Source organism: Conger conger, chromosome 6 (genome assembly GCF_963514075.1).
Source record: "Conger conger chromosome 6, fConCon1.1, whole genome shotgun sequence".
Taxonomy (NCBI): domain Eukaryota; kingdom Metazoa; phylum Chordata; class Actinopteri; order Anguilliformes; family Congridae; genus Conger; species Conger conger.
Genome location: NC_083765.1, coordinates 4,561,320 through 4,573,819, shown reverse-complemented (window position 1 = coordinate 4,573,819; position 12,500 = coordinate 4,561,320). Strand labels below are relative to the sequence as shown.

At 53.2% G+C, this 12,500-nt stretch overlaps 1 protein-coding gene across 1 annotated transcript in view; it reads left to right on the top strand.

The window, feature by feature from the left end:
• Positions 1 to 12,500, top strand: part of LOC133130488 (trichohyalin-like) — a 135,367-nt gene that overhangs the window by 13,473 nt on the left and 109,394 nt on the right. Inside the window, exon 4 of the mRNA XM_061245108.1 lies at positions 6,226 to 6,306. Coding sequence (XP_061101092.1) covers positions 6,226 to 6,306 — 81 coding nt within the window. The remainder of the gene's footprint in view (positions 1 to 6,225; positions 6,307 to 12,500) is intronic.

Below are 12,500 nucleotides of genomic sequence, written 5' to 3'. Positions count from 1 at the left end.
AAAGGAGCGCTGAAGAATGTTTTGAGGAATGTTGTGCATTTACAGAACGACCTCCGTGTCGTCTGTATTTACAGCGCTCTGCCCACATTCCTAACGGTGTGCAGGCGCGCTGTACCTTCACGTTAAGTTTGTTTTTGTTTTATTTATTTATTTTTCCTCAGACTCCGCGGGGGTAATGAGCTCTCGTAGCGGAGGCGTGAGGAGGAGACGCCGCTGGGTCTTCCGGACGACGGCGTGCTAATGAACTTTCATTCCTCCTCACGCGCGCGATTGTTTCCAGTGCTCTGTCTGCTCTACGCAGTCTGGCCCGAGCGCTGTTAATTGACGGGCGGTTGGGCGGGGAGTGTGACCCCGGGCCTGTGGCTGATTAAGCTCAGAGCGTGTGGCTCGGACACGCCAGGGGGCCGTGATTGTTCACGCCAACGCGCGTTTGTTTGGCGGGTTGTCGCTTTGTTTCTGTGGCTCGTCGTGGCCGTAGTGGTTAAGGTACATGACTGGGACCCGCAAGGTCGGCGGTTCGATCCCCGGTGTAGCCACAATAATATCCGCACAGCCGTGTGTGTGTTGTGTGTGTGTGTGTGTGTGTGTGTGTATGTGTATGTGTGCGTGTGTGCGTGTGTGCGTGTGTGCGTGTGTGCGCGTGTGTGCGTGTGTGCGTGTGTGCGCGTGTGTGCGTGTGTGCGTGTGTGTGAGTGTGTGTGTGTGTGTATGTGTATGTATGTGTGAATTTGTGTGTGTGTGTGTGCGTGTGTGTGTGTGTGTGTGTGTGTGAGTGTATCCTGCTCTCAGGGTGGTTGAGCAGCGGTGAGCTCCAGCTGAGGCCCAGCAGTCCTCCCTGTAGGGGTCACCGGCTGCCATCCTGTCAATCACTGTCACCAGCAGGCTGCCATTGGCCATCAAAGCTGTTAAGCCGTGTAGAACATGGATTCCACTGCAGGAAGTCCCGCCCACAGGAGGTCCCCATTAGCTGGCCATGTCAGAGCTCCGTTTCCTTCTGCCTGCTTTCCCAGATCCGCCCTGTCCCTCTACAGAGTCTCCTTCAGCTGCTGCCTCGCCTGCCCTTCTGTAAACCTGTACACCTGTGTGCCTTTCCTGAGGTACACACCTGTGTGCCTTTACTGAGGTACACACCTGTGTGCCTTTACTGAGGTACACACCTGTGTGCCTTTACTGAGGTACACACCTGTGTGTATTTACTGAGGTAAACACCTGTACACCTGTGTGTGTTTACTGAGGTAAACAACTACACCTGTGTGTGTTTACTGAGGTACACACCTGTGTGCCTTTACTGAGGTACACACCTGTGTGTATTTACTGAGGTACACACCTGTGTGTATTTACTGAGGTAAACACCTGTACACCTGTGTGTGTTTACTGAGGTAAACACCTGTACACCTGTGTGTGTTTACTGAGGTAAACAACTACACCTGTGTGTGTTTACTGAGGTACACACCTGTGTGCCTTTACTGAGGTACACACCTGTGTGCCTTTACTGAGGTACACACCTGTGTGCCTTTACTGAGGTAAACACCTGTGTGTGTTTACTGAGGTAAACACCTGTACACCTGTGTGTGTTTACTGAGGTACACACCTGTGTGCCTTTACTGAGGTACACACCTGTGTGCCTTTACTGAGGTAAACACCTGTGTGTATTTACTGAGGTACACACCTGTGTGTATTTACTGAGGTAAACACCTGTACACCTGTGTGTGTTTACTGAGGTACACACCTGTGTGCCTTTACTGAGGTACATACCTGTGTGCCTTTACTGAGGTAAACACCTGTGTGCCTTTACTGAGGTACACACCTGTGTGTATTTACTGAGGTAAACACCTGTACACCTGTGTGTGTTTACTGAGGTACACACCTGTGTGCCTTTACTGAGGTACACACCTGTGTGCCTTTACTGAGGTAAACACCTGTGTGTATTTACTGAGGTACACACCTGTGTGCCTTTACTGAGGTAAACACCTGTGTGTGTTTACTGAGGTAAACCTGAGCGGTCTTTATCAGTGTACACCTGTGCACCTGGGAGTAGAACGCTTCATTCTGTGGTTAATAATGAACCACACAGTGCCATACACATTTAATTTAAAACGGCGGTCTAGTTGCTGTTAGACGGTGTGCTGCACCTGTGTGCAGGGCTTAAGTGAGACTCGGTGTTTATAGAGAGCGGAGAGGTCGTCTCCCTCGTGACCTTTACTGAGGTAAACACTGAGGTAAACTAGCTGAAACTAGGCCACTCTCTCACACGGGAGCGGCAATACCGGAGACTCAACATTAACACTTTACCAAGGGCTCACTGGTGTGTGTGTGTGTGTGTGTGTGTGCGCGTGTGTGCGTGCGTGTGTGTGCGCGTGTGTGCGTGCGTGTGTGTGCGTGTGTCTGTGTGTGTGTGGGCCTGGGGACCAGCTGACTGCCAGAGATGCCAAAGGGAAGAGTCGCATGCAGTGTGTGTGTGTGTGTGTGTGTGTTTATAAAGTCTTTATAACTCCTTAATTACTGTGTAATAGTGTTTTAATAACTGTTTCTCAGCACTTGGGCCTGAGCGTTACGCAGAGGACCCAAAGCTGTGCAGTGACGTGCCGCGCTCCAGAACAGTCTTTAGCGTAACCGGGGGCGCCCTGCTGCGACTGAGGTGCGTAGTTCTTCCGTGGATTAGGGACCGTCTGCCCTCATACCTTTACTGTGAATAGGAACACGTTCACAGGATCGTTTAGCCACTCCTACCTGGTTTTTACATTTTATTTTCCACCCCAGAACTACAACCAACTACAGCCCAGTTTTTTTTTACTGAATATGTTACCTGGGGCTGCGGTTAGGAACCTGTGTAGAAAAATGACATCAAATTCACACCGTGAGAGACATTTGAAAGACGAGTTTTTATGGGAACGCGAACGAGGTCTGAACCCCGTCGACCGCAGAAGAGCGGTTATGAGGAGGGAGCCATTTTAGGAGCGCAATCTTCCCTCGCCTCCTGACGACATTAACCGCCCCGGTCGCCCTGGGGGCTGCTGGGTAATTCCGCGGTGCCTGATGTATGAACGTCAGGCTCATGTTTATTCATGGCTCTGCCGCGCGGCACGGAGAGGCCAGACCCCTCTCCCACATCTCCTTTTAAGGAAGGAAAGAAGAGAGGGGGGAGAGGGGGAGGGAGGGAGAGAGAGGGAGAGAGAGGGAAGGGAAGGGAAGGGGGGAGAGAGAGGGAGAGGGAGAGAGCGAGAGCATCACCTCCTGCCACAGTCTGCAACAAGGCCTTTCCTCTCTCTCTCCCTCTCTCTCTCTCTCCCTCTCTCCCTCTCCATCCTCCTGTTCTGCTGTGCTATTATTTCTGACAGCGGTAATTTCTCTGACCTCTAGAAGTCAAACGCCTTCATTTCCTCCAAAAAAGAGAAAAAAAGAAAAAAAGAAAGAAAAGGAAATAAATCCCAGGGGTCTCCACCTTTTCTGCTCGTTTTCTTAATGTATTAAAATTACACCGTCTGCCCCGAGTGATTGCTCTGGGGGGGGGGGGGGGGGGGGGGTGTCTGTCACTGCCACCAGAGGTTAGGTCCCCCCCGCCCAAAATACATCTCTAAAAACACCATCGAGAGGGGCGCCGTGTCCTGATAGGAGCTGCAGTGGTCCAGATCAGGTGCAGCAGTGCTGATCGTGTCTGAATCTGTGGACCACAACCAAAACCTTTAACCCCCCCCCCCCGGTACCCGTGAGGGGGCTGGGTGAGGTGGCTGGGGCCTGGGTGAGGTGGCTGGGTGAGGGGGCTGGGTGAGGTGGCTGGGGCCTGGGTGAGGTGGCTGGGTGAGGGGGCTGGGTGAGGTGGCTGGGTGAGGGGGCTGGGTGAGGTGGCTGGGTGAGGTGGCTGGGTGAGGGGGCTGGGTGAGGTGGCTGGGGCCTGGGTGAGGTGGCTGGGTGAGGGGCCTGGGTGAGGTGGCTGGGTGAGGTGGCTGGGGCCTGGGTGAGGGGCCCTGGGTGAGGTGGCTGGGTGAGGGGGCTGGGTGAGGTGGCTGGGTGAGGTGGCTGGGGCCTGGGTGAGGGGCCCTGGGTGAGGTGGCTGGGTGAGGGGGCTGGGTGAGGGGGCTGGGTGAGGTGGCTGGGTGAGGTGGCTGGGGCCTGGGTGAGGGCCCTGGGTGAGGGGCCTGGGTGAGGTGGCTGGGTGAGGTGATTGTGGGGCTGTCAGCGGCTCCATTTGCATGAGAAAGGTGGCTCTAATTGGCCCACTCGCTCCAGCGCGGGATTAAGGGGCGTCACAGACACAACACCCCCCCTCCCTGCTCACACTCGCCGTGCGGGAGAATGTCCTGTCCTTTACCATTACCATTGTGTTTTTTGGATGTGGGGTGGGCTAAGTTTCACCCACCCTTCACCCCCTGTAGATCCTATCAGAAAGAGCTACAGCTGCTGTGTAAACGCTTAACGTCCTCCCTGCCTCCACAGTCTCTCTTAAGCCCCAAAAGGAGGCGGGCCAGTGGGGCGTGGGGGGGGGGGTGGTATGTGGGGCTGCTGTAGTAGGCAGACCTGTTCCATGCCCCCCCTCCCCACCCCTTTCTTTAATAATAAATGATGGATGTTTCAAATTAGAAAACAGTGCTGAGAAAATCCAATTTGGTCTCCGAGCTTTGGAGGCAAAACAAATAAATAAATAAAATAAAGAATGATAATAATAAAAAAAAAAAGAATTGTGTATTAAGGGCTTTTGTTTTAATGCGTGCACCGGGGGGGTTGCGGTGTGTGATTTAATAGCGGTTGCGAAATGGACGCTATTATGTACTATTAACAGATCGGCGCGGTTTCGCCCGGGAAAGTGAATCTTTCGCGCTTTAGCGCGCGGTAGGTGGGCTGTCCACTGCCACGGCTGATTTATCGTCCGTGCTTATAATCACATCACAGAGAAATGAGGGGGAGATGGAATTCAGACGGTGTGCGTGGGGGGTCGCCTGTCCGTGCATTTTAATAGTTTACTGCTTGGGTCATTGTTTCTTTATTTATCCGTCTCTTTTAGCCTCTGTTTTAATTTTTTTTTTTCATCTGCGTTTTTGTGGTTTTATTTTTCGTGCGTTCCAAACTTCTGCAGTGAAATGAGGTGGATCGCTGGCTCCCTGGTCCTCTCTCTTCCACCCTGTTCCCTCTGTTTCTTCTTCTTCTTCTGCTTCCGTTCACTTCCTGCCCCCTCTCCGTTCACCCCCCCCTCCCCTCCAAACCCCCCAAAGTAAACATCTTCACTCATCCCCCTGCTTCCTCATCAGGAACTTCTAGATCAGAGGGGTCCAATCTTATCCAAAAATGGCCGGTGTAGGGCAGGTATTCGTTTTAGCCCAATGCTAACACTCCTGATGCAGCCTGTGTTAGTGTTGAGTCCTGCAGCCTGTGTTAGTGCAGCCTGTGTTAGTATTGAATACTGCAGCCTGTGTTAGTGTTGAGTCCTGCAGCCTGTGTTAGTGTTGAGTCCTGCCGCCTGTGTTAGTGTTGAGTCCTGCCGCCTGTGTTAGTGTTGAGTCCTGCAGCCTGTGTTAGTGCAGCCTGTGTTAGTGTTGAGTCCTGCAGCCTGTGTTAGTGCAGCCTGTGTTAGTGTTGAGTCCTGCAGCCTGTGTTAGTGTTGAGTCCTGCAGCCTGTGTTAGTGTTGAGTCCTGCAGCCTGTGTTAGTGCAGCCTGTGTTAGTGTTGAGTCCTGCAGCCTGTGTTAGTGCAGCCTGTGTTAGTGTTGAGTCCTGCAGCCTGTGTTAGTGTTGAGTCCTGCAGCCTGTGTTAGTGCAGCCTGTGTTAGTGTTGAGTCCTGCAGCCTGTGTTAGTGTTGAGTCCTGCAGCCTGTGTTAGTGCAGCCTGTGTTAGCCCTGAGCTGGGCTCTGTGAGGTGTTTGGCCTGAGCTGAGCTCTGTGAGGTGTTTGTCCTGAGCGCAGTGTCTGCATTAGAGAGCCGGGTGGGAGGGAGGCCTGCATTTTCACTTTTGCCTCAGACCGTGGCGTGCTCCCCACAGGCAGCTCCCTGAGCAGGGCACGGAGGGGTAATGGGCCGTTACCCCCTCTCTCGGACACGCCAAGAGCGTCCGTGACACGGCAGATCTGACAGCACTGCGCAGACGCTCCACGTTTCGGTTCCTATGGCGATTGTCGAAATGCAGGACACGCACACGTTAAATACATTCCACCATCCGGTTAGAATCCGGGGGAGGGGGGGAGTCTCAGATGTCATTTTAACATTTCTTTTCCTCTTATTCCCCTCTTTTCTCAGGAGCTTCAGAGAAGGCTGCATGTGAAAGATGGCCAGCTGGTGAAACTGCAGAACGGCAGTCATGGCTTTTCCCCCAGCAAGGTCAGTACGACTGGGGGGGGGGGGGAGGGGGGGGGGTGCTAACGTGCTAACGTGCTACCACGTGTGTACCCTGGAGGAGGCGACCGGTTGTCCTCTCCGCCCGGCGTTCAGCCGGACGCGCGCCCGTACGCCGTCGCTGTGCTGTGTGTCCTGAGGCACGCCCCTGCTCTACCACACAGGTTGTGCGCGCAGGTAACCTGGCGCCATCCAGTCCCCGCAGCGCCATCACCAGCGTGGAGTCGGATCGCACCACTCATCGGCCGGGCGGTCGCGCTAATCCGGAGCGCATTCCTGTGTGCTATCCGCGCGTGCGCGTTAAGCATCGAGCTCATGTGACCCCGTGCCCTCACCTGGGGGCCGAGTCTGCGCCCGTCTGCGGGACTGAACCCCTCACTCTGGAAGAGAAGGCAGGGTCTCAGCAATGTGGTTTACGTTTTTTCCCACCCTCTCTCTCTCTCTCTCTCTCTCTCTCTCTCTTACTCTCTCTCTCTCTCCCTCTCCCTCTCACTCTCTCCCTCTCCCTCCCTCTCTCTCCCTCTCCCTCTCTCCATCTCTCTCCCTCTCTCACTCTCTCTCTCTCCCTCACTCACTCACTCTCTCTCTCTCCCCCTCTCTCACTCTCTCTCTCTCAGCAGTGTTTGTAATAATACTTAATAATATTTAATTCGATACACATTTCCCCCTGGACGACTTTTCCGGCTCACAGATAGTTCTGTAATCCCCGTGTTTTCCTTGTGGAAAATTTATCCTGGAAGCCGGAGCGATCAGGAGAACTGGGCGCATCTCTTGTTTTAATTTGGCGTGTGCGTGGGCCCTTGTTAGCGGTGTGAAAGTCACACCAGAGTGCCGTGTGGGGATGGGACTGAGGCAGCTGCAGAGGCAGAAATCCCTGTTTAAATTGGCCGTTCCTGTCAGTCAGAGCTTCCAACACCAACCCCAGGAACGTAGGTATAAAAAAATAAAATAAAATAAAAACCTTGGAAGACGTTTCCTCTGATGGAATTAAACCGGCGTGCCTTGAGGCGGCTGAAGAGCCGACGCTGCACATTTTCCGCTCGCCAACAAAGGTCGTTTTCCTGAGTCATTTCTCAGAACGACCTCTCTTTTGTTTTTGTTTTCCTCTCCAAATTGGCGGCCTCGATCTGATTTTGAGCAATGTGTTTTTGGAGTCCTGACAGAGTACTTCGCTCCCCTCTTCAAAAGCGACTGATTCAGAGGGTCGTTTTCTTCATTAAGTCGCACAAAGGCAGTTTCTTATCACCCGCAGGAGAACCATTTTGGCTCTGTGCGAGCCACCGTCATGGGGGCCATTTTGGCTCTGTGAAAGACATAGCCGTGGGGGAGGTTTTGGCTGTGTGTAACACACGGGGGGACATTTTGGCTCTGTGCAAGACATAGCTGTGGCAGACATTTTGACTTTGTGTTGTGCTGCCCTCCTTTGAACCCGGAAATTCTTAGCTCTGACTTTGTTCGTCAGCGTTACGAGCTCAGAGCGTTCCGGTGGTTACGTCTATCTGTAAAATGGCGGCTGACAAGAAGAAGCCATGGCAGACATTTTGGCTCTGTTTGCGATGTGGCCATGGCAGACATTTTGGCTCAGTTTGCGATGTGGCCACGGCAGACATTTTGGCTCTGTTTGCGACGTTGCCATGGCAGACATTTTGGCTCTGTTTGCGATGCGGCCATAGCAGACATTTTGGCTCTGTTTGCGATGTGGCCATGGCAGACATTTTGGCTCTGTTTGCGACTTGGCCATGGCAGACATTTCGGCTCTGTTTGCGACGTGGCCATGGCAGACATTTCGGCTCTGTTTGCGATGCGGCCAAGGCAGACATTTCGGCTCAGTTTGAGATGTGGCCGTGGCAGACATTTTGGCTCTGTGCGAGGCTCAGAAGGAAAACGCCTGGCAAAGACGGAAAACAGTCACACTACAGGCTGTCTGGTGCTCAATAATTGTGAAAATAATAACACGTTCAGCTGCCGCTGTTATAATTTCAAACCGGACGACGAGCTCTCACCCTCCGCCTTCCTCCTCCTCTCGCTCCGCGGGCCGCTGCCCGCTGAGGCTGACGCGGTCCCCGTCCCGCGCTTAAAAACGCCTGTTTCTCACGCCGCGCCGCCGGCGATTGGCGGTTGACCTTCACGACAAGTTTAGTCATAACGGGCCTTTCGAGAGCGCGGTTGCCTGGCGACAGGCGTATTAATACCAATCCGGTGGAATTTACCGGGAAGCAATTAATCTGCGGGCCCCGGGCCTCCGGCGCCTTAAAGGGCCGGCGTCCCGGATGAGGCCGCGTCTGAGGAGCGGTGTGGCAGAGAGAGCTCCCGGTCGGCACACTGCCTCTCCCAGGAGGGGAACGTCCCGGGTCAGAAAGTCCTGCCCTGTGTTTGTTCCGCACTTTAGTTACATAACATAACATGAGGTAACGGCGAGAACAGGCCCTTCAGCCCAGCAGTGCTCGCCTTTTCCTGCCCCTGAGTGTACCTACTGCCTAGTTTGTCCCGCAAGCTAAATAGAATCTAACACCATACCAAGCCTGGTCTGGAAAAACACCCCGGTTCTACCTCCTGGCTGAAGATTTGTGCTAAGAACTGGACAGCATGTGGCTCAGGTGCGTGCCTGGGACCCAGAAGGTCGGTGGTTCAAGCCCCGGTGTAGCCACGATAAGATCCATGCAGCTGTCGGGCCCTTGAGCAAGGGACTTGGGGGGGATGGTCCCCTGCTTGGTCTAATCAACTGTCAGTTGCTTTGGATAAAAGTGTCAGCTAAATAACAATTTTTTTTTAGCATAATTAGCAAATGATTGGGACAAAATACCTGTACCTGCGACTGTACCTGGGCTTCACACCTCTGCGTTCACCACACCAGGAAAGGCTACGAGGAACATTTCTGTTCATGTTCTAGTTCCTGTTCATTCCGGTTCAAGCCTATATCCACTGCATACGGGGGGATTCTGAGGTCGTTTCAGGTCTGAGGAACACTTTCTGAAGCCCGAATGGATACACACCAGGACCAAAGTCTGTATTGATCTACTGATGATCAGTCTGTATTGATCTACTGATGATCAGCATCTGATCCACTCACTGGTGCAAACACCTTATCTCTTGTTATGCGGGAGTCCTTAGAGTAAAAGCTGTTTATAATGTTACCGACAGTTTTTTGTGTTTTTTTCAACAGCAGTGCTGTTCGTTGATCACAACTCTTTTTGGATCGCAGTATAATACTCGTGTTTTGTATCGTTGTCCTTGCTAAAGGTACACAATGGCCACCAACCATAGCTTTAGCATAGAACATAAAACATAAGCGTTCATGACAGTTCCTTACAGCCTCTAAAACTCACACAAAGCCACCATCCCTTCAGCTCTTTGGGTGTAGACCAGCGCTGACCCACGTGAAGAAAGGTTGAGGACTGGGCCGTGTGCCGCCTCAGTGTGCTAAGATCAGTGTGTGATATTAAAGAAGTGCGTTCTGCTTTCGGAGCGCGGTCGTGTGGAGTATTGTCGGTTATTTTCCCATGAGCCTCAGCGGTGTGCTCACCGCACTGCTCAGGGAAACGCGATTCGGCGATGCAGCGGCGGGTTATTTTCGGTTAACGTCCAGAGACCCGAGCCAAATACATAAATACATAAATACATAAAAATACAACCAACACCAATGCGTCAATGACCTAATAACATGGGGAGAATTACTGCAGTTTGATTCTTTGTTTTTTTTTTTACTTTCACTTTTTGGTTTTGTTTGATGTCTGAACTGTCTTGACTTTTCAAAAGTCGCCAAAGGAGGAGGTCCTGTAGAGTGAGACTTTCCGAAGATTGCGAAGACGGAACGAGATGAGAAAGTGAGACAAACCCCCGTATCGTATGTGGCCCTGACCAGCATGATCCAGTCCAGTTCCGGTCGCCCGCTACATACATCATCCCAGAATGCATTGCTGCCCCCACACACAAACCCCCGCCGTACAGGGGCTCTGGCTCCGTGCTGGACTTTGCTCTGAGGCATTGAGCCAATCGGTGTGCCCCGCTCCTGGGCAGAGTTTGGGTTCCCGCATGCGACCGCAGGTCCCTCTGTCAATAAGCAGCGCTTGATGTTGCTGACTCAGCCTGCTGCCAGTGACCTCATTTTGTCAGTTATTTTTAAAGTCCGTCTGTGACTCTTCCTCTCTGTCCGTGGTCAAAAAATCCCTCAAAACTCACCTTTTTAAAACGGCTTGTAATGTTTGATTTAACGTCTTTTTTTATTATTATTCTATTCTTTTTTGTTAGTTTTTTTGCCATTTAATTATATTTTAATTATCGTGTCACTCTTTCTGTAAAGCGTGAAAAGCACTCTGTAAATGCAATGCATTGTTATTGTTATTGTTATTGTTATGACTTGTAGGTTCTGCTAGTGATGACATCAGCGTTTTTCTCCTCGTACAGCCAGCCAGTCAGGTGGTCCCGATGCAGGCACTTATTGACTCTTGCTCTGTGGGAGTTCATGCATCAGTGAACTACTCTGACCCTTGGACTTCAGAGTGGCTGTTGCTTCCTGCTGTAGTCCAGTGGTAGACCTGTCCGTTTGGGCACAGGCACGGCCGTAACCCAGGAAGGCCCTGTCCTCTCCGCCTTGGACACATTTCCTGGTCCTTTCAGTATATACCACGGGAGAAAATCTAAATAGACGTATGTCTTTTTAAATGTTGGGGAGATGGATGGAGGAGAGAGAGAGAGAGAGAGAGAGAGAGAGAGGGGTTAGGGAGGGTGTGTGAGAGTTGTGCCATGTTTGGCGTTAGGCGTGAATGCGACAGCCAGTCGGGGGGCGTAGTGATACGCGGGCGCGCAGCCCGGCGAGGCGGCTCTGAGCCGGGACTTCTTGCGCATATTAATGTGCTGATCTGCATGGCGTGTGACACGCGCGCCGGCCTCGCTCCTGCTCTGCATCTGAATGAAAATCATCTGTGTCAACATTCCCACGTACGGCGTCTCTCCGGTTAAACCTCCCCCCCACCGCGGCGTGCGACGTCCTGACGTCCTCGTTACCCCGCCCCCCCCCCCGCCCGCCCCTCGTCAGGAGCGCTCAGAAGCACCGCAGCGACATCTGCATGAGCCGGACTGCGCGGGCACGCACACGCCATCGCTAACCCACCCCCCCCCGCGCGAGCCCCATCGCCACGGCGATTAGCGGTAAACACGGCTAATTGCACGCGGCGCGGCGCGGAGCGAAGCTCGTTTCATTTGAATATTCCCATCAGCGCCCCCCCCCCCCGGGGGGTTCATTAGCAGACAGCGCGAGGGGGGGGGGGGCGAGACGGAGGAGCGCGGGGGGGCAGATGGCGAATTTCGGGCATCAGCGACGGGATAAGCCTGCGTCTTTCTGCGCGAAACCGCCAACGTTTCCAAGATCGACACAAAAAAATAATATATTTATATTTAGACATTTTTTTGTTGTAAACAAAGGCTTATTATCGCTACCTTGAGTTTGCGGTGGTTTGAGCGTCTGACGGTGTGGTTTGAGGAGGACGGCGTGTGGATGTTTGGAAGCCCTCTTTTGTTCCGCGTTGTAGACTGGCTTTGGGGGGGCGAGGGGGGGGGGGGGGGGGACCGCTCCATCTCTACGGGACGTTCAGCCGGCTTTACAGTGCGCTGTCTGTACCCCCTCAATTAATATTGGGGGCATGCGTTGGTGTCTGGGGGGGCCCCCCCGTGTCTCCAGAACAAAAGGGGGACCAGACGGAGATTGGGCAGCCCCACGGCCGGAAACAATGGACCCATCGCCTGCGCTGATTTCATGCAGCCAATCGGAGCTCCGGCGAGCGTGTTAATTTGCGCTTCAATTACAAAGAGGGTGTTTTTTTAGGGACGGGACGGGACAGGGGGGTGGTGGATTTGTTAATCGTTTTCTCTGGGAAATAAAGGCGAGAATCTGCCACGGTGTGCCCCCCTCCCTCCCGGATCGTTCCCACGGTCGCCCCGGCACCCAGACCCGGCATCGCCCGCCAACGCGCCCCGCCAACACCGCCCCGCCAAGCGGGAGACGAACAGCACCCGCCCGCGCCAGCTGGTACCTCTCCGCGCCCGCGCCCGCCTGCGTTACCGCCGCCACCGACCCGCCTTCCCCTCTTCTGTCCGCTCACTTTGTTCCACCGGAAGAAAGACAAGAAAGTTCTGAAAAGAAGAGTCTGTGAAATGACTTCAAAAAAAAAAAAAAAAAAAGC